Source organism: Lissotriton vulgaris, chromosome 1_1, assembly GCF_964263255.1.
Source record: "Lissotriton vulgaris chromosome 1_1, aLisVul1.2, whole genome shotgun sequence".
NCBI lineage: Eukaryota > Metazoa > Chordata > Amphibia > Caudata > Salamandridae > Lissotriton > Lissotriton vulgaris.
In genome coordinates, this window is record NC_141685.1 from 2,019,146,780 (window position 1) to 2,019,172,696 (window position 25,917).

The 25,917-nt window shown below is 44.4% G+C and overlaps 1 protein-coding gene across 2 annotated transcripts in view; it reads left to right on the plus strand.

Moving 5' to 3' along the window:
- LOC147751543 (guanylyl cyclase inhibitory protein-like) overlaps positions 1–25,917 on the plus strand; it is a 245,096-nt gene that overhangs the window by 122,650 nt on the left and 96,529 nt on the right. For both annotated transcript variants that reach the window (XM_086938729.1, XM_086938721.1), the window contains exon 3: positions 162–311. In XM_086938729.1, coding sequence (XP_086794855.1) covers positions 162–311 — 150 coding nt within the window. The remainder of the gene's footprint in view (positions 1–161; positions 312–25,917) is intronic.

The following is a 25,917-nucleotide window of genomic DNA, read 5'->3' on the forward strand; positions in this document are numbered from 1 at the left end:
TTTATTATCAATATTGTTTGTAATATAGAGCATGCCTTCCATTTCATTGCAGCACTGCTGTTTGTACATCTGTTTGAGTCTGTACAAACGCCCCCTCTCGCCTCCATAACTGTTCAACAAAATGTTATTTCCTATTTCAGTCGTGTGCTCTTTTCGTTTAGGACGGATTTGTGGATTTCCGGGAGTATGTGACTGCCATCAGCATGCTCGTGCAGGGCTCACCAGAAGACAAACTGCGGTGGTCTTTTAAGCTGTATGACAAGGACCGAGATGGTACAATCACAAGGTCAGAAATGCTGGAGATTATGCAGGTGTGTATCAGGCTTCAAAAATGCCTATTTTGGAAACGGTTCATTGTATGACAGCATGTGTTAGGAAATAACAGTGATTGGCCTTAGGCCTATACATAGAAATGCCTTTAATAATTATTAGAAAACTATCTGCATGTTATTCTTCATGTGAAGTGACTGAGGAAATAAACCATTGATTCAAATATGTTATTGAATAGTGAATGGGATATCTTTCAAGCACAGTGACAATCTAAACCTATCCACAATCAGAAGTTCAAAGACTGCCTGAAATAGATTTTGAAACAGTTTCTAAAGTCCAGTTTTTAAGCAGTTCTGAAGGCAGACACTTTAACAGGAAACTCACAACAAATTAAGCTTCTCACTGACTTAGTAATAATTTGGAGCCTACCTGGAATCAACTGTTGTGGAAGAAAAATGACACCCAGAGAGGCATGATGAAATAAATCTAATACGTGTTTAATGTGAAAAATTGAGAAAGCAGCAAAAATATTCTAAGTGCAAATCCCAAAACAACAGACTGACACTTCACTGTTGGAACACACAACGCTAAACTTATCTCAATTTCACATTTCTTTTATACAATTTCTATAATGCAGCAAGTGGAGCACAGGAAATGCTATTCAAAGGGTGATGCTATATGAAACCCCAGAGAGCAGCAAACAAAGAGGTACCCACTTCTTCTATAGGAAGAATGTGAGAAGATTGTAGCATTCTAGTGTTTCTGTTCCACTACAGGACACGTCCAGGAAGCACCCCCAAACATTGTTGCACTCCCTGGCCAGGCGTGGCCAGAGAGCTTAAATAAAGGGACCGGAGTCACTCGTGACTTCCGGTCCACACAAGTAATGCAGTGTGTGTGTCGCTTTATTTTTTCTATAGCCTATAGCTGACCTAGCCCACGTGTTGCCCCCGATGCCCTGGCTGGATCTGGCACCCTGACTCTGGCGACGAGGGTGGGATCAGGCTGATAACAGCGCTGGAACACAACGAGCCCTGAAGAACCGACGAGCCGCGTCTGCAGCCTCTGACGGTGATGGCGGCGTGACGAAATGCACCCAGATCAAGCGCCCAACATCCAGTGAGCAGCGCAGCAGAAAGGAATACTTGGAGTGAAGCTAATCTGCCTGTGTACAACAAGAAGGGGTCTGCGATGTGTCCCGCAGCGGCCCCACCGCGGAACCAGGTGCGCGCACGCGCAATGAAAGCAGAAGGCCTGACACACCCCCTAGCACAGCGCGCATGAAGAGCGCGAAGAACACAAAGCTATAGCCAGGCCCCAGAGCAGTACGGGAGGAGAAGCAGCAGGCGAGGAGTACATGTGGCCCACTTGCATACACAATCAAGGCAGTGACTGCAGGCAGTAAACCTCCACACAACAAGCATTGGCAAAATCATGAGCATTCACAAAGCACGGTCGCCCAAGTGTACAAGCATTGGAAGTTCACAACAAACATTGGCAAGAGCAAGTCCTCAGTAAACAAGCACTAATAAAGCCAACTGCAGCAAGGGCGACGCCTGTTCAGTGCCTGACCAAGAGGGTTGAATACAAATGCCCCAAGTCATCAAGCATTGGCGAATGCAATTGAATTAGCACCCCAGAGACCGGCAACCACTGGCAGACACGACGAAAATGGCCAGGCAAATCAGCAAGAGGGCCATCATCGCCAAATAAGTAAACCATGTCGAACCAAACAACTCCAGCGGCCCAACAACAGGCAGCACCACAACCACCGCATCCAGTACACTCTCAAGTCCATACACTCCCTCCTTTCAGCGAGCTGAATGACCCGTCCACTGCGTCTCCAAGATGGAAGGTGTGGGTCAGACGCCTCGACAACTACTTTGTAGCTACGAGAGAAATGGACGGGGCTGTTAAAAGATCACTACTTCTACATTTCGCGGGGATGAAATTAAGCTATTTGCGCACCTCCCAGACACTGGCGCGCCCAATGACTATGATGCCGCAGTCAGAGCCCTGAATGCTCACTTTGACCCCCAGCTCAACCCTCACTACGAGCGGTTCAAACTCCAACAGACCAGGCAGAGAGAAGGAGAGTCAATGGACGCATTCCATGCACGACTTCGGGAGTTAGCGAGCACCTGCACCGAGGACGATCAAACCAAGGAGGTGACGGCACAATTTATCCAAGGTTGTAGCAACAAGACATTGTGGACACTCATACTGCGACAGCCACGAATCACGTAAGAAGATCATCTGATCCTCGCTCGCTCGTATGAACTGTCCGACATCCGAGCAACGGCAATTATTATTATTATTATTATTATTGCATTTATTGAGCGCACAGCTACCCGGAGGTTTCCCGGCGCTTGCCTTGGGAACCCGTCCTGGCTTTTCCCTGTGAGATAGCCCCTACAGGGCATCCCCAAGGTGAAAGCCAGGCATCCCGCCGCAGGGGGCCGTTGTGGAGATTAAGCAAGCTTAATGCCCAGAGTTGCAGAGTGAGAACCCATGATTAGAGCAGGCACCGAAGCGAGAATTATCGAGTCCGTGGACATTTGAGCTCAAGACCCTGCCGCGTCGGGAATTGAACCCTGGTCCCGGGTCTGACCTCAGCTTCCGGGTCTGCCTGCTCTACACCGTGAGCCACACTTCTCCACAATGGAAGCCACACTTAACCAACAGGCTGATCAAACGACCAACGTAAAAACAGAGTGAGTTGATGCGATCCGCACGATGTCTCCAGGTAGTAGAGAACGATGGCCTACCAGAACGCCACGATGGGCACAGTGTGGGTACTGCGGAAGAGAAGAGCACAATCCAGATATTTGCCCAGCGAAAGGAAAATCGTGTACCAAATGTGGCATCCTCAACCACTTTGCCAGTGTACGTCGTGGAGGTTCCCGAGGCAGAGGTCACCCAGGAAGAAGAACGCCACCAGGAGCAGGGAGGCACCTGTCACTTAAGGAACCCACAGCGTCGCGTACAACGAAAGCGTCCCCTCGCCACAATTCGCGCCTCAATGATTCCTCAACGGAAGAGGACGAAGAGTGCTATTATGTGTCGTTTGCAGGTGACTTGAAGAGGAAACGATGACCACAGCCAAAATGCAACATTGAGATTGATGGAACCTCGGTAACCCGTCTAATCAACACTGGAGCGTCAGTTAACGTAATGGGTTTGCAGCATTACAAAAACCTGAACCCGAGGCCACTACTCACACCGTCCAAAATCCGGATCATGACGTACGGAAGTCAAAAACCACTTCCCCCGAAGGGAAAGATGCTGGTACAGGTAAAATCGGAAGACCAAGAAGTCACAACAACGTTCCACGTTGTAGACAGAGAAGCAGACATACTTGTAGGGAGTCATACTGCTGAATACCTTAGTCTAATTGCGTTTGCGAATGCCGTGAAGATACTCCAAACCGAAGCCATCTTGGAACTATTCCCGCAGCTATGCAAGGGATTAGGGACCATAAAAAGAGGCACAGCCAACACATGTTTCGTCACATAAGTGACTTTTTCAAGGCTGCAAGATTGTACAATATAACAAAAAATACTCAAAACCTTCTTATTTTTATATTGAAAATATATGTCAGTTAGGAGGAACCAGCATACTTAGTGAACGTGAAGATTTGAGCAAATAATGAAAAAATCCCAATTTCCTTATATAATACCAGTAGGGGTGAAACCCTAATATATGGTTGTGTTAAAAACGAAGATCATAGAAACTGAAGAGAGGGGATATAATTCAAGTGCTCCCATGTGCTCTGAGAACAAAGAGGCAGAGCCTGTCTTAGCCAGATCAAAACACAATATTATATGCAGGTATAAGTGTATCAGGCACTGGGGCTCTGCCTCTTTGGGCTAAACTTGTTTAATGGACTATATTCAGAGTGCTGTGATATATATGTGAATATATGTTCTGAGTGGTGGCCTCTTGGATCCATTGCTCTTCTTGACACCATTGGGAGTAGGGTGTCTGGATATCAAAAAGCAGTTTACTTGTAACTAATTTTAACATCCCATCGTAATGTATTAAACAGTGGAAAGTGTTATCTTGTTAACATATACTACCACCTTGAAAATCTGGCGTTCACTTAATCTTTAGTTCTTGCTTGTCTATGCCAGCCTCAAAACAAGGCTACACTTACTAGATCTATCAGGGTAAAAGTACAAAGTACAACATCAGAATACAAGATGGCAGCACCATTAAAAGAATTGTTAATGTGCAAAATTGAATAGGATTTTGTAATACTTTAAGCAAGTATAAAACGATTCCATACTGTTTATCAAAACTATTTACCATGCCATTCCATATCTGATCACATGCCAAACGAGATGTGACCACGTCTCCCACTGTGAAAGAATTAGACTGGCTTCCTGTGCTTGTTGGTACCTACTATTAGTAACGTGTTACATCAAATGGAACATAACAAAGCCAGAAGTCGTATGAGCATAGTAACTTTAAGAATAATGTAAACAAAAGGGTAGGGCATCTCTGAGTCAGTTTTACAAAGGCCTGTTTGCTGAACAATCTATCTCTATTTCTGCTTCTAATATGGCACCTCAATTTGAAGAACTTGAGGTGCTTCAACAAAGTGCGTACATAAGCCTCAAATTCCTCTGCATGAACAAAGCAAGATGTGGAAGATCTCTAAAGAACAAGAATCTGTGAGATTATTTTATGAGTGTTCATTAAAAGCGGCTCCAATTTATAAAAGACAGCCCTCAAGCTGCACTGTTCTAGAATTAACTGGAATGGGGTCTTGTGAAAGAGTCTTAAAGGGCAAAAGTAAAACTATGCGTCTTCAACTGCTAGTTTGGAATAAGAAGACCAACCCTCAAATAGACTTTACATGCGTCTTCCTTGGAGCTGGCTTATGTTACTGGATTGTCACCAAATGTGTTAAGGGATTTGCCTCATATTTGAAATTTACGATGATATGGTAATAGACCACAATTTATGGTTTGTGATATACTTTTACATGAAATGGTCTTAATTAACACTCCCTCAAAATAAATTAACAGCTGCTCTACATAGGCTGCTCTTACAAGGCTCTTGCCTTCCAAATGCCAATTATGTATTTTATGTTGCATCCTAAAAATTGGTTTCTTGGTTTTATAGACCATAGCAGCCATAAGACTACACTGATCATAAATGGTTACCGATAATACAAAAATATTGGCATCTAGTCAAGGAGGGCCCATAATCCATATACATGGTATTGAAAAAACGGGTCTTCAGTTGGTAATGAGAGAATGCCACATTTGTAGAGCTTAGTTGATTTGTGACCTGATAACTAACATTCATTTATCAGCAGTCAAGAGTGTGGAGAGTTGTTTGATTTAGATGATAATTTTTGTTCTTAAGAACCTTTGATGAAAGTAAGTCTGTTACATACGGAATACAAATAATTATTGTGTAACGTTGAACTTTTGAACAAAGCAAGAGTTGAGACCCATCGTAACAATAGTGGGCCTGATTTAGATTTTGGCGGATGGGTTACTCCATCACAACGGTGATGGATATCCCATCTGCCGAAATATAAATCCCATAGGATATAATGAGGTTTATACTTCAGCAGACTGGATATCCGTCACAGCTGTGACGGAGGACCCATCCGCCAAGATCTAAATCAGGACCAGAGTGACTTCTATATGAGTGATTCTAAAGCACAGTCTCTGCAATGGTCATTAGTGTCATTCAACAAAGCACTCCTATCTATGTTTAAAGCCAGATCACAATCTTAACCCCTTCCCTGTGGGTATAATTCCCCCACGGTGGAGGAGGGGGGCGCGGGGGTGAGCGAGGCGCCGCGTTGCTCGTGATGAGACCAGCTCGTCACAGTGGATCTGTGCTCATGACGAGCTGGTCTCGTCTCAACCTCGCCCACTGATTAATTCGTCCACACAGGTGAGGAATCAATCGCGTGTGGGCTGGGCGGAGCCGTTATGATGAGACCGGCTCGTCATTAGCACAGCTCCATTGTGACTCATGACGAGTTCAACATTTAAGAAAGGCATTCTAATCATTTCCTGTGGTACAGGGAGGACCAGTGGTTCCTGTCACTGGGAACAGTAGATACGTTGCAAAAATGATGAAGTTCCCAGTTTGAACAATGAATGGAACCAAGGAAACAAACTAGGCTGAGACATTAGAAAACATGACCGAATAGATGTTGGGGTTTGGACCAGTTGAAAATTTCCTTTTGGTATTTAAAGCCATCATGGAATTTGATTTGACCAAGCAGATTGATCCAACAGGCAAGGCAATGTCGAAGAGAGATACTTCCAATTCAAACACTTGGTCATAGTTTATTACAGAAATGATATAATTTGCCAATTCGCAAAAGGTTCTTCTTTCGCACAAGTAGTTTGTACCTGTCCTATGTCTTAGACAGCTTTCTTACTGCAAAGTCTAATCCCCTAGATGTACTAAAGAACTGTTCCTCATGTGAGTCTTTGCAATTTTGTGCTATGCCTGCGTGTCTTGAAAATAGTAAGCAAATCAACACAATTTGTTGCATCACTTGGCACCATGCAAGTGCCACTGCAAAATAATAGTACATCTAGGCAAAAGCTTAATGCAAATTGAGAAAAACTGTGGTAAACTACATTTACCACATTGAGTTTTTTCTTGTTTCTTCAGGATTTTTCCAATCTAGTTAATTTCCGACGAGAAACAGGAATCACACGGCCGGTAACAGGTGTACAGATTCCTCTGAGTACGCCAGCGGGTACAAATGGTACATCCTACTGGACACTAGGCTTCCTCTTTACTTTGTTCAGGAGAACAGAGGTTTTACAGAATGCTGCATGCATCAACAACAGAACCAAACCTCCATGTTCATGGAAGTCTGTTCAGGAGAATGTTTCACCTGCACTTCAAGAAGAGATTCGACTGAAGGCTGGAGGATAGGTCAACATCACTGATATTTCATTCAGAAGGCAAAACATATATCTTCCTTCTCTCATTAAGTAGGCACACTTGTTATTTCTTCTTTCCCACGTTTGAAATGAAGAGCTGTGAACCAGTGAACAGTCTAGCATGTCATTGCTTAATACCACTAAACCAATACCTTACAGGGCCGATTTTTCCATTAGGGCGCTGGGGCTCCACCCTTGCCATAATTCGAATCCCAAAGTGAAAGTTTCCAATCTGTCATCATACAGATTAAACATGTATTTTTAAAATCATGAATGTCAGTGGCTGGCATTTCTCTCCCCGAAAGACAACCAGGCAGCCAAGCACAGTAAAGCAGCACAAACTAAATGTGTACGTACGGCGCTCTCAAAAAATAACGCCAAGAGGCAGGGCTTACCTTTTCACAGACCTCAGTGCAATGAAAGTGGAGCTGGAATGCCATGAGGTCCTCCATGTTTAGAAAGTTTCCATACACTGGCCGGTCTGGGGCTGCACGTCACATTAATCTTCCTAGCAAATCTGACCCCATCACAGGATAGGCATGCAATCCTGCATGAATGTGACGGCGTGACGTGATCCTGCTGCTCAGTCATATATCTTCGAACTGCAGATCTTCAGGAAAAGGCTTTGCAGCTTCTGGGGAAGTACGTTGTTGTGTAGGACAAGAAATTATGGTATCCCCCGAATCCCTCATAGCTTAACCAGATCTGTTGTACACCTGCGTAGGTGTGTGCTGCACCCATATGGTCTGGTACTTACCTAGGTCCCCTACTGCACTACTGGACTCGACAGATTATGGGGTATGGATGGCACCTCCCTCACCCAGGCTACAGCATTGAAACCAAACCAAAAGATTATATTTGTGGATTGGGGGGTGTAACCCCCCCGGCGGTATTTATTAAAAATTAAAAAACATTATTAAAAACATATGTAAAAAAATGTACGCAGAAGGTACAGATATATTGATAGACAAATGTTGTTACAGGGCTAACCTTAACACAGTCTAATACACAAGACACTCCTATTGTAAATCTAACAATGCACATATTTACTTTCTGAGTGTCCCATCTAGAGCCTACGGCAAGGTCAATGACTGGCAGCTCTCGTGATCCCAGTGTACTACCAATACTACTCCCGGAGTAAGGTTGCGCAGGGGGTACAGCTTATCGGACGGATACTTTACCCCGGGCCCCCCATACACCTTGTGCCTTAAACTCCATTACGTGGGGCTGCAGACTTCTGCATACTGACACGGACGCGCCTGACATGCGAGGCGCCGGTGTAGCGAGCTGAAAGTTTGTTATTCGCTTTTAAAAACTTTTATTTTTGGCATTCTGTTTTAATAAATTGTTTCTCTGTGCCACTCACCCTTTTTGCTGTTCGGTCACCGCCCCGGTCCACCACGGCTTGTGCCGCTTGCGTGGAGGGAGTTCTTGACCTTTGGCCCGGCCCCTGAGGGCGTTTCATTTCCGCCAGAGGCGGGACCGGTGCCTTCTTAGTCAGCACATCATCCTCCCGGGCAGCGGACGCGCCTGACATGCGAGGCGCTGGTGTTGCGAGCTGAAAGTTTGTTAGTCGCTTTAAAAAACTTTTATTTTTGGCATTCTGTTTTAATAAATTGTTTCTCTGTGCCACTCACCCTGTTTGCTGTTCGGTCACCACCCCGGTCCACCACGGCTTGTGCCGCTTGCGTGGAGGGCGTTCTTGACCTTTGGCCCGGCCCCTGAGGGGTTTTCACTCCTGCCAGAGGTGGGACTGGTGCCTTCTTAGTCAGCACATCATCCTCCCACGCAGCGGACGTGCACGGCGGATCGCCAAAGGCGAGCCTGTCTGTGCCCGTCCCCGCTGGTCCGTCGCCAGGCGCCGGGAGCCCTTGTCGGTAGGCTCCCGAATGGCCCCCTACACTTGTGAGGAGTTGTTAGCTCATAGGAGTCATGCTAATTGTATGGCACATATGTGGCACCCCGGCTCACTGTGTGCACAATGTGACCGATGCGGCTTTAAGGCCTCAGAGGCTTACCCGATGCCAACAGCCGCAGCTCCAGGGGCCATTGATCTCACTGAGTTAAATATAGTGAGCTTAAATTGTAGGTCCCTAGTGAAACACTATGAAGATGTCCATGAGTTACTCACAGACTACTCCCCCGACCTTCTATTCTTGACAGAAACATGGTTAACTGCTGACACCCCAGCTGTCTCAACCCTGGCAATCCCTCCAGGCTATTCGATCTGTGCCCAGAACAGAATCCTGGGAAGGGGGGGTGGCATAGCAGTAATTTTTAAAAACAATTATATTTTACCCTTAATCCCACAAGCATAGCTAATTGTGAGAGTGCGACATTTAAGGTGAGGGTCTCCGACACATTTACCCTTACGGGTCTGCTGTTATACCGCCCACCTGGGCCAGCGAGTGCCTTCCAGGACTCACTGGTATCGACCATTTCGGAGCTAGCTCTTCAATCAGCAAACTTCACTGTGTTGGGGGGCCTTAATCTCCACCTTGAGGGCCGTGACTCACCCTCCATCCTAAAATTTCTGGGTGACCTGGAGGCTTGTCAGCTGATCCAGCTAGTCAACGGGCCATCACACCAGGCAGGGCATCTTCTGGATCCAATATTTACTAACATCCAGGAAGTCAAAACTACTACTCCCAGCCCCCTTAGCTGGACCAATCACTTTCCGGTCTTCATCTCGATTAAAATCCCAGTTGGTCATAGGGAAAAGACCCCCCCCATCACGGTGGAGACGTCCGTGGAACAAACTGGGCAATGCCCTATTTGCAACCAAACTGAAAGCATCTGGCCTAGCAATATTGACGAGGCAGACACTGCTTATAGGGAATGGATAAACAAGGCACTTGACCATTTTATCCCTATGAAACGGTTGAGGCCCAAATGTGTGCAATCACATCCGTGGTACTCTGAGGTTCTTGCAGGGGAAAAAAAGCAGTGTAAGCTACTGGAGTGTATCTGGAGGCGGTCATATGATCACCTGGCCAAAACCAACTTTAGATCTGCCACTAAAGAATACCACAAACTTATTAAATCAACTAAAGCTAAGTATTACTCTGATCTGATCAACTCTAGTACCAACCGCTCCAAAACAATCTTCACCTTAGTGAAGGACCTAACCAAGGCCCCGGAAGGAACAGGTAATTTGATGGTATCGGACGCACAGTGCGAAGAGCTATCATGCTTCTTCCTGGAGAAAACAAAAGGTATCTATTACTCTTTACATCTGGACAGACACACCACGATTGAGCTGACAGAGATGGAATCTCTGGCCTTAAGGGTCAAGTCGGGCTCCCCAGAAGCCCCCGTAAAACCTGATCTGTTTAGAGCCTTCCAGGATTCCATTCTGCGGGAGGGGCTGGCGCTGATTAATAACTCTCTTCAGTCAGCAGCCATCCCTAAATCCTGGAAACATGCTAAGGTAGTCCCTCTCCTAAAAAAGCCAACGCTAGACCCCGCCAGGCCAGATAGCTATAGACCTATTTCCCTACTACCATACCTCGCCAAGATAGCAGAAGCCCACGTAAATTCCATTCTGACTACCCATCTGGAATCCAATGGAATTCTGTCTGAGTCCCAAAATGGCTAAACATAGCACGGAATCTGCCCTACTGGCTGTTATGGAATATCTAAGGGAGGTGCAAGACCAGGGCGAGACCTCGTTTCTGATTCTGCTGGATTTGAGTGTGGCCTTTGACACGGTCTCCCACAGGATCTTGCTTGAGCGACTGTGGGAGATCGGAGTCAGAGGGAGTGCCTTGGATTGGTTCGTGTCTTTTCTATCTGACCGTTCCTTCCAGGTACATGCCCCGCCGTACTCGTCCAGCAAGCACTCCCTGGAGTGTTGGGTCCCGCAGGGCTCTGCGCTCAGTCTAACATTGTTTAATGTGTACGTCCGCCCCCTGGCTAGGTTGGCTCGAGATCGTGGGATTAGGCTGATATCGTACGCTGACGATACTCAGCTTATTTTTACTTTCACTAAAAACATTGACTCGGATCAAATCCAATTTCAGGAAGATATCCTGGCCATCTCTAACTGGTTGTCCCAGAACTGTCAACAGTTAAACTCCTCCAAAGCGGAGCTACTTGTAATAGGCAATGAAACCCAGAGATGGAACAATCACTGGTGGCCCCCCACATTAGGACCTCAACCCATTCCTAAGGAGGTAGTAAAAAACCTTGGTGTGATGCTGGACAAATCCCTCTCTTTAGAGACAAATGCCAAAAAAGTAGCAGGCACCTGTTATGGTCGCCTACGCTCTCTAAAACCTATTCTCTGCTTCATTGAGCCTCTCACTCGCCAGGTTATAGTCCAGGCTTTAGTCTTATCCCACCTAGACTACTGTAATGTTTTTATGCTGGGCTCCAACCTGACGGTGATTAATAGGCTACAAAGAGCTCAGAATGCGGCCACCCGTACTTTGTTTGGCCTATCTAAATCCTGTCATACCTCTCCGATCCTTCGACGCCTGCATTGGCTGCCAATTAAACAGCACATCCAATTCAAACCCCTATGCATAACCCATAGAATTCTGTATGGTTCCGGTCCACAAATTCTGCAGGGACTCTGTGCCCTTTATGTTCCCACGCGTTCTCTCCGCTCAGCGGATCTATCTCTTGCCGGCACTATTAAGATCCGGAGGAATAGAGCCGGTGGCCGTTCCTTCAGGTACCTGGCCCCAAAGCTATGGAATTCAATCCCTTTAAAGGCTCGGGCCACCACTAACCATATGCTCTTCAGAAAACAGATCAAAACCTGGCTGTTCTCCTATATCTAACTTACTCTTACCAGCCGCGTTGTTGCATCTCCTGTCATGTCCATAAGCGCTGGGACGCCCCGTTGCTGGGGTAGCCATGCGCTATATAAATGTTATTAACATAACATAACATAACATACTGGCGCCTTGATGCTCATGCACGTGCAGGGTGGCCCCAAGCCCACTGGGAAGGATGTCTTCCCCGGCCCCAGCACCCCGACAGCTTACTTACCAGCTGTTACTACCCCTGTAGTTACCTGGTGCTGACCACTAAGGACCGAAGACTATGCTTACCAATCATGACCTTACAGACTGACCTGAGACATACAACTAAATACTATGGTATTTTAGCTGAAACAGAATCTCAAGTATTCACACTTTTATTACACGTTAATTTCAAACAATTACATTCAATAACTTCCACTACCTGAAAATTAAAAGGTAAAGGAAACAAAAGCAAACAACTATACATTCACAAAACAAGCCTTTCCAAAACTGTGCCTCAGGGGATGGTGGGTGGGAAAGAAAAACAGTTACGGGCCATCAGCTGGCCCAGTGGCAATCCTGTGGGGAGCAAGAACAAGAGACTGTTCTGCTCCCCACTGCTCCCTTTTAAGGAGGGTGCCCAGGCTGACCGGTCCAGACCAGTCTACCTGGACGCAGGCTGGACGTTTGGACCGGAAGCACAGAAGTGCTTCCGGTTCAAATGTGCCGCCTCTTGTCGATTGGTCGCCAGCGTGGGAGGGAGCGCCGTGTCACTGACTGACGCAGCCTTTCCCCCCCTCTCCTGACGCCTTGGACTAGTGCGACCGACATAATGGCGTCGCGGATTATGCTAGCCCTCGCCTTCCCCAAAGGTCTAGTTTGTCTCTTTTTTATCTCGGCCTGTTTGTGCTCGCATTGGCGGTTCAGTTGATGTGACCCACTATTCTTGACTGGCATTTGATCTAATTAATGCTGCTGTCTCAATTTCTCTGTAGATATGCCTTAGACCCAGTGTGGATATTTGTGTGTGTATGTGTGCTGTATGCATTTTAGTGGCTGCTAATATGTGCACATCTTTCCTTTTCTGTCCCTCGCCGTGTTGCTGCTCGAAGTGCTCAGGGTTTCTTTCACAGTGATACTCATATATTGGCTTTCTCTGTGCACATCCTTCTGTTTGCATCTCCCAGTAGGAGTTTTCTGGTCACTTCATGTGTAGAATTCTTCGGCTGTTAAGAGTGCCACGTGTTTTTTTTTTGTCCTCATTTTCTACCATGGATTCAAGTGTTTAAGGCCCAACAGAGAACGACATACTGCCACAGAAAAAAACTGGTTGGGACCGCTTGAAGTATTTTTGCGTCTCCCAACAGCGATATCATTCTCTCCAAAACCCTCCCACCAGAAAAACCATCAAATTGGGAAGTTGCTGCCATCATACCCCGGCCTTTAGAAATGGGCCGGTATAACTAGGTGCACCAGACAAGGCAGGGATATAAACCACAGCAGCGTAATCATTGGACCATGGGGGGGGGGAAACCCAGTCAAAATCATGATTGATCCCATTTCAGCAAGTACCAAAAACCTCTTTTCTCTCGGTTTCCAGACCTAACCAAGTCCAGTTTTGACACTTGCAAGACAGAAGCACACCTGTCAGAGAGCGAAAGTGGTGTAGCGTCCTTCCATTTTTTGCAGATTTCCCTTCTGGCAAGTAAAATGGAACAGAAAAGAAGATTTTTAGCTGGGCTTCGGGTCTCTCCCATGACCCCAAAAATTACAAGAGGGAGGTTAATCAAAACTTGAAATCCCAAAGAGGCAGTAAGTAAGACTCGTATAGAGTCCCAAAATGAGAACAAAAGGGGACACTGAAAAAACATATGACCATCAGAGGCTGCTTCCAATCCACATCTGGCGCATGCGACTGGAGTGTTTTTGGAAAATTTTGACAGTCTCTGTGGAGAATAGTAAGCTCTATGAAGAGTGAAGAGATGATTCATCCGTAGCCAAGCGGGCTTTACAATGTCCCACAACACCTTAAATGATGCAAACCACAGGCTTTCCAGATTGTAATCAACTAGGGAGGAACCCTATAGCTTTCTTGGCAGTTGGAATTCACCATCAACTTCCTCTAAGATTAAGTTGTAACATAAAGAAATCTCTTTTCTAACTGGTGGTTTATCAAGTAGTGAGGTCTCAAGGTGACTACCCCCACCTAATGGGAATCTACTCCTAAGTGTGATTTGTGATTGAGACCAAACTAACAATCTGAAGATATTTAAACCTGGAAAAGTTTGAACCAACTTTATCATTGAGAGATTCCCATGGTAACAAAACACCCTCCAAAAACAAGTCACCCCAAATCTCCAGTCTTGCTTCTTTAAGGGGAACCGCCAAAGTGTCTAACAACCACCCCGAGCTCCCAAGGGGAATCCCATAGTGGTGACCTGCTAGAATAATATCCCAGTTTTATGGAGCTTCTAAGTTTGGTCCAAGTTTTCACCATCCCCTGCAATACCTTCAGTTTTATCTTCTTAAAAAACTTAGGTTCTCCAAATTTACAAAGGAAGCCAGTCTGAGCTACTCCTTCCCCCCATAAGCAAAGCTGCGAACATGCATCCAATGCCAAAGTCTGTAGGCATCTTGAATTACATGCCGGCATGAGAAAGTTGAAATGCCCATGCATATATTTGGAGGTCTGGAGCTTCTAGGCCACCCTTTTCCCTGTGCTGACAGTTTTTATACCAGCGTTTGTCTGGCTGACACTTTTGGTATGTTTTTCTCTGTATGTGTCTCTTTCAAAGTGTCTAGCATGTCTCCTTGGGTGTTGCCTACTTCTGGTTCTTAGTGAATCCCTCTATCAATACATATGTTCCTCTATGTGTTTTCTTCCCCTTTCTAGTTGTTGGTATGTAATGTTAAGTCTTCTTGTATGCTACATGTGTCCATAAAGAAGAGTAGTAGTGTTACCAGAGATGTTTTTCAAGTACATTTTGCCACTAGAGCCTATGGAAATGATTTATTGGCCAGGATGTAACAGTCACGTTATCAATGATGCGTGAAATTTCTAACAGTGCCGTCTGTCTAAATGGTCTCTGGGACAGAGCTCCACAGACAGGTGTCTTGGATTGTAAAAAAAAGTTCTTTGCTCCAGCTTTTTAAAAGCTGATAAAATGGATCTGAAATCATGTGTAAATTTCTATTATTGGATTTTACTTATTCGCATGATTTTTGTTTATCTTTTATGTACGCTTTTTTACATAATTGTTACCCAGTTTGTTGTAGCAACAGTGATAAATGATGTGCACTGCTACTGCATGCACTGTGATAGTAGATTTCACCACATGACTTAAGAAAATGTATAGAAAAACATTTGAGGGGAGAGTACCTGGCCAGGTTTATGTGGGGAGGAAAGGTAGGATAAGGAGGAGGGTGCAGGTTGATGGGGGGGAGTGTTGAAGATGGTAGTCGAAGGGAAGCAGGGGTAAACATGGGAAAACTGATTGTTGAGCAGGTTTTGAATATTCACAGGGTATAGAGTGGAGAATGTATTAGCTACGAAAGGGACCGATTAAGGTGAACGGTGGGTGCTTATCAGTGCTGTCTGAGAAAGGTAGTGTGGGGTAATAAGAGAAGGCTGGATTGCACATATGGCATTTTGTAAAACACATTTTGAAAAACGAATTTGTGAATGTCAGTTTAAAGCATGATATTATTATATTGTTTTACATAAATTGTAATGGTTATTATTGTTGTTTTTGTTATTCACAGTGACCCATGATGAAGGGCACTTGATTGCCCGAAATGCATTGGGTTTTATTGAATAAAACAGTGTCTTCGATGAATTTTTGCATTGGTCATGTTCTTTTAAGAGGTCCGGCGGGGCACAGTTGAAACATAAAAAACTTGGGAAATGTCAAACCATTCTGTGTCGGGCTTGAAAAACAAGTGCAACTTGAAAGGATGTAAAAAAATTGGTTTAAAATGAGTAGAGTGATTATAATTCATTAAAATGGACTAACTATATGATTGCCATGATGGCGCACTTAGCTGTGCAACTGGTAGGGGCAAAAAGGATGGCCCATCCCTCACTGTTGTCAGCAGTTTACTGGCCATTCCCATAATTTGTTCCCCCCATGTGTTTTGTGACTTTTGTGGGTATCTGAAAAGGTCCTGAAGAAGGTGGCCATTCCATTCCTTTTATGCCACCGAAACGCGCGTCGACCCAATGTTTAGATCCTGGTGAACATATAGAACACACTTGGTCGTGGAGATTTTGCAATCTTTAGTCTCCCCTCTTTTCATATGTGTTTCTATGTGAATGTTGTATCAGTCTCTAAGAGTCTGTATGAGTTGTGCATTGCGTGGTTTTGATATATGTAAAGGTTTGTTTCTTGGGGGTCATTTGTTCAACAGTATTTTGTATGTGTTCCTGAACCCATTGTGGTAGCACTGTTGATCTTTTTATAAATAAAAAAAGTCTTAAAAGATACAAGAAAAAAAATGAACTTATACTTGATATCTATATGAAAAAATGTACAAAGAAGGCAAATAAATAACAATGATGAAGTCTATCGTGTAAGGTTTGTCAATATGATTGTATTTTTATTAAGCCCATACTGAATGTACGTTTGCTTTAATAAAAACGACATATAGGTCATGAGGGAGATTTCATTACATGTCTTGTTTTTAATCTCTTCTCCATGACCTCAAATTAGATTTTTTCCAGAGGGGGGGTCCCCATTCATGCATTAACAGTGAGCCCGGGGCCCACATCTGTGCATACCCGGTTCACTTAGGGCAGTCATAGCATGATAGGTGGAGTGCTGAAACTTTGCAAACACTCACTCCATTCAAGAGATCTGGCTTTAATACATCTTTCTTTTTGCTCACAGTGCCACCCCAGTTTGGACCAAGCCATATACAAATCAGTCATGACCCTGCTCCTCTGGGATAGAAAAAGACATCACACTGGGTTACAAATTTGGCCGAGCCCCTGAGGCAGGAGACACTGACACGGTACACTGTGGCAGAAGGCACTGATACAGCACACTTAGGCAGGAAACACTCACATTTCACACTGAGGCAGGAAACACTTACATGGTACACTGTGACAGGAGACACTGATACAGCGGTGCCACTGCATGTGCTGAACTATGGATGTTACAGCCCTGGGTTTGCCAGGACATAGAGAAACTGATGTGCACCGAGACAGGGGGCACTGACATGGTGCAGTGTAACAGGGATCACTGCGCACTGGCACGAGAGGCTCTCACATGATGCACAATAAAACAAATCACATTTACAGTCACCCACGCACGGCACCAATACATTTCCCACAAAGGCGCAGAACAAGTGCAACACCCTTTCAACGAAGCACTCCCGCATGTTGAGTCTAATAATGAGCTTTTGGCATTCCGCGATGGGGTCTGAAGCACTATACAAGTGCAACTAATACCATAATTTCTGCCTGGACAGGAGTCAGAGACGCTGGTACTAGTACAGGTGGCGCTGATAAACACTGACACTGCATTGGGAACGGAGACGCTGACACATGGACTGGTGCAGGCGACACTGACGTGCACACTAGGACAAGCGACACTGACGCAGTGCACTGGGTCAAGCAGATACAGACTCTCTCGCCGGAGTAGGAGACCCTGACAATGCAACAGAACAGGAAACACTAATAAAGCACAATGGGGCAGGGAGAAGTCCTCTCCCACTCACATTGGCATGCTTGTGAGACAGGCACTGAAGCGCTCCTACTCGCTGAGACAGTGGTACTTACTGGTGCACGGTGACACTCGCACCGGTGAGAGAGAAACACATGCAGACCCTTGCACTAGTGGAAGAGACACCACACCCACACTTGGAAAGAGAGACGCCGATGGGCTCCGAGATAAGGAGACATTGGCATGCACACTGCAGTGACGCGCTGCACTGGGACAGGATACACTGACAAATATACTGCTGCGGGCTGGAGATTCTGGCAAACACACTGACACAGGAGTTAGTGACAGAGAGACACTGACACGCACAATGGTGAACTAATAGATGGAGACGCTGAAACACACTAGGAGAGTAGTGTAGTTCCTATATTCCCTAAAGGCTCTGCACATTGGAATGATATATCCTATAGATTTGACGTAGGGCTTAGGTCGACTAGGTCTCTATTGAATATATTAGACTTAATTTTGAGTGCCAGCTAGCTCAGAGGTCACTAGAAATGTTCTCAAATAAACAAGAAGGGATTTGTTTCTGACAACCGCATGAACATGACAACTTTGTTTCCCCAAGAATAAAACTGATCTTCAGAGTCGTGGAAACAATAGATAGATACTTTACTCAGTCATTCGTTCATGCTTCGTTTCATCAGAGGTGCAGAGAAATAGAGAGACGGGCGTTTTCAATAAAAGGATTTATTCAACAGTCTTCTTTCTCATGCAAGTAAAGTGAACTGGTTGCAAAGTATAATGCGTACAGTAAGAAGAGTATTATAAAATAATACTGTAAAAGCATTGTATGGTTCCTAGACCATAGATAAATACATACATAAATAACAAAGCTAAAAAAGTACTCAGCTGGTGCTTCTAAAATACGCCTACCCCAATGTACCTAACCTAAGTCTAGTGCGAGGGAAGAAGCAAGTGAGGTGTAGCATAGCTTTAGTTTTTCTTTGCCAAGAATCTAACTAAGATTTCTCTTAGGGTCTAATCAGCTCTGTACCTTGGTTTTAGAAGGAAGGAGGTCTGGTATCTCTGTCTCTGGACTCAATTTCCCAACACCCCGCGAGGGGAGCTTGGAGACACTTGAGCTGAATTCTCAGCGAGAGAAAGGCAGCCTCTCTGTCAGTGCGTCAGCTGGAGGGTCGGCTTCCTTCGGCACTTGCTGTAGCGAGCTGCGTCAGGCAAGTAGATAGTTGAGCTGCTCCGAACCACTGTGTGTTTGCTAGGGCAAGTGTAGGCATATTTATAACTTGAAGGTGCCTCGTTTGACGTAAAGTCGTATATAATAACGTCACCAAAGAACCCCAAGGAAATGGTAGTTCTTTGAAAATGCCATGATTTCTAGGACAAATCAATATTCAAGTAATGGGATGTCCCTGACTGCTGAAGCCGAGTTTTCCAAGAAATCGTTGTGGCTTTTTGGAACTAGGGGAAGTAACCATGCCTGTATTTGGACTGGATGGGTTATGTCTAAATATGGGTATGATTTCTATGCCTATATAAGGGCAATGTGAATTATAGCTATATCAGGGTATGAATCGGTAAATTACGCTTGATCCTAAAATGCTTCACAACAGGAGGGGAGATCACTGCCACAGTGAGACACTGGCCCTTGCACTAGTGGCAGAGACACCAACACCCACCCTGGAAAGAGAGACACCAATGGGCCCGAGATAGAGAGACACTGACATGCACACTAGGACAGGGTGCACTGGGACAGGTGTTACCAACACGCACACTGGCACAGGAGATAGTGGCACAACACATTGTGTCAGAGAAACAGACACAGCGCTTGGACAGAAGACCCTGGGACAAGCACTTGGCACTTTTAAATCACTAACAAACACGCACACAGGATAGGGACACACTAGTGTGTGCACTATTAGTGAAGCACTAATTCCACTGATCACACTCAAACACATTTGGTGTAAGATAGCATCACCGGAACCCATATAGAGTCCTCGAGATATACCACATACATCCTGATCCAGCAGACTACAATCTTTATATCAGGGGTAAGCAAAAGTCCACACAGGCCATGGGACAGAATTATGCGGAGCTATACGAATATTATTTAAGGCTAAGCCAAAGCGCCCCCGCTCCCCATACCGAGACACAATAGCAACACCCACCCAAACACACATAAACAAGATGCTCAGAAGATCACACTTTACTAAATGAACGTCCAAAGAGTCGTGGGCGGGCGTTTAAGTACCATGACAAATCCCTCAGGGCCTTGTAGCTGCACACCGGCACTCTGATATTCGGTGAATTGTGCCCAAGATCCGAAACCAAGCAGACCAAAACGCCGGACTTGTTTTCTACTGAACTTGCTTTGCGGAAATATTTTATCTATGCTTGGCTTCATAAATTATGTGTTGCGTGGCAAAATAGAGAAAAAAACAATCATAATTTCTTAGGACGAAAGAAGATATTTAGAAAAATATATTTTCTTCATCTGAGAAAAAAACAATTTACCATCTTTTCTTTTGGGAGTCAGAAATGCAGACAAAATGAAATGCTACGCATCAAGGAAGAGAGGGAGTGATTGAAGCTGAAAGGCCTTTTCAACGTGCTGATACAATTAACAATTTAAGAAGAGCCCTTTCTTCCAATTAAAATGCTTGATTAATAAAATCTGCCCCCTCTCTTCCAACACCAAGTGCATGCTGCGAGGCGGCCATGCGAGTTTGTGAACCCATTTGTTGCAGAATGGGGGATTGGCAGCATTCAGTAAAAGAAGAATTACCAGACCAGTTAGCTAATCAGCGGCAGCTGCAACAAGCCCGGGAGTGGTGCACGCAGAGTGAGGGGCCAGGGAGTTGGGGGAGAGGGAGGGAGAGACTGGGGGCTGGTAAATGAGAGAGGGGGGAGGGCTCAGGGTCTGCAGATGCTATTGTGTTTTTATCTAGGAACCTAAATCGATATTTCTATTTTATGCCCTTGTACGGTTATAATCAATAATATCCCTATAATGGCATAGGAATCATATCCATATTTAGTTGTAGCCCATACAATCACATTAAGCAAGGCTACTTCCCGGGACTCTTAGAAATCACAACGAGTTCTCTAAACAAACCAAACCTCCAGCAACCTGGGAAATCCCCATGGCTTTTGTTTTGATTTGTCATAGAACTCCTGTGAGCACTGTAAGAACAACCAGTTCTTAGTGACATCTTTATTGACGTCTTATGTCCAACCTAACGTCAAACCCGGTGCCTTTCAGGTATAAATATACCAACATTGCCTTAAGCAAACACACGGTGGAGGTTTTGGTGCGGAGCAGCTATCTACTTGCCCGAGAGCCCAGCTAATGCGAGAGCCCACGGACGCTGCCCCTCCCTTTTGACGCACTGAGAGAGACACTGTCTTTTCTCCTGCTGAGAAATCCAGCTCCGGTGTTCTCAGCCGCCTTCGCGGGCTGCTGGGATATCGAGTCCTGAAAGAGAGATACCAGACCTCCTGCATTCTATTACCCAGGTACGGAGCTGACTAAACCCTTAAAGAAAATTCTTGAGTCAGATTCTTGGCAAAACCAACTGAACTTAAACTGCTACTTACTTACTCCTTCCCACGTATTAGGCTTAGGTCAGGTACACCCGGGTAGGCGTATTTAGAAGCACCAGTTTAGTACGTTAGTCAATGTATATATGTATGTATATATTTTATCCATTTTAAAGTATCTTATGGCTAAGAAACCATATCAATGCTTTTACAGTATTATTTCATAATACTCCTTTTACTGTACGCACTTTACTTTACATTAAGTATTGCAATTATGGCAATTCATTTCTCTTGCATGAGAAAGAAGACTGCTCAATAAATTACACCTTTTATTGAAAACGCCTGTCTCTCTTTTCTCTGCACTCTGGTGAAACTAAGTACGCACGATTGACTGAGTGAAATAGCTGTCTATTGTTTTCACACGACTCTAGAAATACACTCTTATTCTGAGGGAGCAAAGTTGTCATGTTATATGGTTGTCAGAAGCTAATCCCTTCTTGTCTATCCAGGGAGGTTAAACTCCTCCTCGTTTATTCGAGAAAGTTTCTAGTGACCTCTGAGCTAGCTGGCAAACCTTAAGTCTAATATAGTCAGTAGAGACCTAGTCGACTTCAGTCCTACATCTACACTGCTGAATATATTATTCCAATGCGCAGAGCCTATTGGGAATATAGGAACTACACTACATGGCGCCCAACGTTTGGTAAGGCGATAAATCTAACACAAGACGTTAGAGTAACTCAGTCGTGCTTTTTCACAGAGACCCTTTTTCCTGTAAATCCTCCAAAAGACGTCTGGGGTGGGTAAGAGGTTAAAATCCGCCGGAACTTAGTAGGAAGAGATTCCTATGTATAGTTTTTGGTTTAGTCAACGTTGAAGGATACAGTGTTCCAAAATATTGTGCACCTAATCTTTATTTCCTTGAAACTTGATCTGCAACAAAAACCTTTCTGCCAGTAAAATGGGGGAAAGTGAAGACGAGAGGGAGGCAGCAAGAATAGCAGCTCGACTCCTAGAGGAGGACACGAGTTTCCTACAGAATGACCCGAATGCTATACTCATTCCGGTCAACATAAGAAAAACTATAACTCTTAAACTTATAGAAAACGGACTGGCATCACGAGGTGGTAGAGTCATATTCATGGTAGAGGCCCATGAATATCGGCAGACAGAGGTATTCTATTCATGGATAAACTTTCCAGCAGCAAACGCTGTAACACACAAATTCCACTATTATAAAATAGAGGAACCTCCGGATGAATACACTCCTTTCGAGGAGGTTGAAATCCCATTAAAATACCAAGAGCACCTGCTCTGGTTTAAAGGCGCCCTAAAACATAATAATCACATCACCAGGCTCGGTCCACTAGGTAGACCAGGAGCAACGTGGCCGGTTCTAGCCAGCTACACACCACATCCAGACATCGAAAAAATGTCAAACCGGGAACTTTTAGCCCAGCTAAAAGTACTAATTAAAATACGTAGACAATTAGTCCAATATGTAATGCGGACTTCAACAGTCCAACCAGCTATTAACATTCCACAGCTGACCCCTCATCAGGGAAACACAAACAAAATTACACCACAGAACATACAATCATGTCTTGGTAAAACACCCGCAAAACGGGAACAAATTCCATTCCGGCTAGCACAAAAAATACCTCAAATAGAGGCAGTATTTCCGGATACGACCCCTAGTGAGAAACACAGAATTCTGACTATCTGCCTTCCAATGGGGATCGCACCGCATGTGGAGGATTGTGACACTTGAGGCACAGTCTTTGCTTCCATTTACACAAAAACACATGGTGTTCCGTCCATGGCGGTAATACCAGATGTACTAAGACAGATTCAAAATGAATACGTTCCAGAACCTGCTTTAACTCTGGGTATGAAATTACTGAAAGACTTCAAGCAGGTCTCGGCTATATTATTAGCCAACATAAAAGGAGAAGCAGCATCTATGGCGATCCGCCAGAAATTGAAAGAAACAGATATAGCAGACCAATCAATTGAACTTGCCAGAATCATAGAAAAATCCTATGAAGAACTAGGTAGAGATAGTTTGGGTGGGAAACCGGTAAAACCCCAACTAACTGAAAATCCTGAAAAGATATTATTTTAAAAATAATCTAAACACTGGGATGGAAATAAACAATCCACTCCCAAAGAAAAAAGATTCCAGTCCAGAGGAAGGTCGCCTCGGCGGAGAGAAAGATCTCCGGACCAAGGACATAAGTCTCCCCAGAGGGAGCCCTCTGAGAAAAGATACAACCTTAGAAATAGGGATAATTTGAAAAAGCCTGATAGATATCAAGATATTGATACACGTCCCTCTCGATCTTTTCAGACTTCCTCGCAGAAATCGGAAAGAAGAGGACGGTCAGAACACAGGGAAGAGCACGTCAAGTCCAAAGACAAGTGAACCTGCTCAAAGTAAAAAATTGCAATTTCCAAGAAAGAATGTAGCCAGTATTCAAAAAATCAAACATGCCGAGGATACTGAGGACACAGCTGAAAAACGGAAAGTGGGCCCAGACAATGCTAGACAGCGCAGCAGAAGTGACAATAGCTCGCAAGATCCTGATGAATCATCTGGAGACAGTGGACACGAATGAATACATTCAGGTGGAAACTGCAGGTAGCAGAGTTAGCAAACTTCATAAAATATCCGAAATAACATTGCGTATAGAGGGAGATTAGACTAGGAAAGTAAGGGGTCTGTTTTGGGATAACCTTTCAAAAGGCTATGACATCCTATTAGCTGAGAAAGACTGGCCACCAGAGTTTGTCAGGGAGTGCCCTCATGGCGAAGAAATGATTATGCCTGATTTCTCAAATCATATTCCAATTCATAGAAAATACACATATGCAAGAAAATGGGCAGTAGCCCAAGCTCCTGCATTATATAAAAATCATGTAGGATGGGATGAGGACTCCCCGCCTCACAAAATCCAGTTAAAATGTCAACCCACTGCACAAAGGCAGTACCCAATTAAGCAAGAAGCTAAAAAACAAGTCAGGGAGATCTTAGATCAACTTGAATACCAATGGGTGATCGAAACATGCACCTCTCAAATGAACAATCCTTTGTTTTGTCTCCAAGCCAGACGATTCATATCGTCTAGTCTTGGACTACAGACACCTTAACTCATGTTGCAAGGCATTTGCAGTACAAAACTCACACAGTGCAGCACTAATGAATAACATTGTTTGCAAAAAATACAAAACAACATTAGACACCTCTATTGGATTCTTTTGTCAAAACATTGCACCTGAAAGCAGGTATTTGACCGCTTTCTCAATAATGGGGTCACAGAAACGTTTCTTTAGACTCCCACAGGGATTCAAGAATAGCCCAGGTTTATTCTCAGCAAGGGTAACAGAGTTACTACAAATATATGATGATGAGGCATTATCTTATGTCGATGACATCTATCTGACAGATGATGACCTGGATACTCACTTGAAAAGAGTGAACACCATAATACATGGGTTCGCAGCAGAGGGTTACAAATTCAACTTTAAAAAGTCACGAATTGCCCACCTAACTGTCCTGTTTTTAGGATATGAATTATCAAGTGAAGGCAAAAGCCTAGCAGACAACTTCTTAGAGAAGTGCGCTGTACTCCAAGCACCAAAAACGCTGAAGAACTTACAATCAATACTAGGTTTCCTGAATTTCGGAAGAACTTACATTCTAAATTATGCAGAGAGGGTTAAACCTCTCTATGAATTAATAAAACCTGATTTTAAACCAATCAATTGGACTCAGAAACACACAGAAATTTTGAGATCATTGCAAACAGACATGTTAGCTAAAACAAAATTACAAACTCGCGACAACACACGCAACCTTATAATCCGAGTCATCCCAGGGAGATGCGGATTCACGTACCTGACCTCTAATGAGGGAGAAACGGTACCAATAGCTTACAAATCACATTTGTACACAAAAGCTGAAATGAAATTCAGTTCAACTGAAAAAAATCTAACTGCGGTTCAGACTGCTGTAGCAAAAGAAAGAGCCCTAGCACAAGGTAAACGAATAATAATCGGTACACCGGTACCAGCCCTAGAAGCTGTAACAAAAATAAGCATTCCAAATGCTAAAGCACTGCATCCGAGATGGATCCAATGGGTTAATTCTGTTGCTGCAACAGACGTAGTATACAAATTTGATCCTAATTTAAAAACACAAGAATTTCTACAATATGAATATGAATGTCCTCTGCCAACCGAAATCCTGCCTCTAGAACACTACGGCTGTATAATATATACAGACGGATCAGCACAAACCGCAGTTGGGGGTAAACAAGCTGACAGTGCTGCGTGCGCGATTGTTAAAGGTCGTTGGCACAAAGGAAAATTTAGACCACTGGTCACTAAAACGCAATCTCTAGGAGATTGTACAGCTCAGCGAGCTGAACTACTAGCATTTAAGATGGCGCTTGAAAATACTGATCGCGAATTCCCCACATTAATAGTGTGCGATTCTTATTACTGCGTTCAGTCTTATAATGAATACTTGCAGAACTGGGTTCAAAATGGTTTCAAAGATGCAAAAGGTGGCACAATCAAGCATAAAACGCTTTGGGAACAAGTAGTTCTTTTACAGAAAGAACTACAAAAGGCTCACGTGATACATACACTGAGTCATCAGCGTGATGGCGTTCACGTTGCGGGGAATTCATTGGCTGATGAAGCCGCGAAGGCAGCTGTGCAAATGGCTTCCGTAGCTGC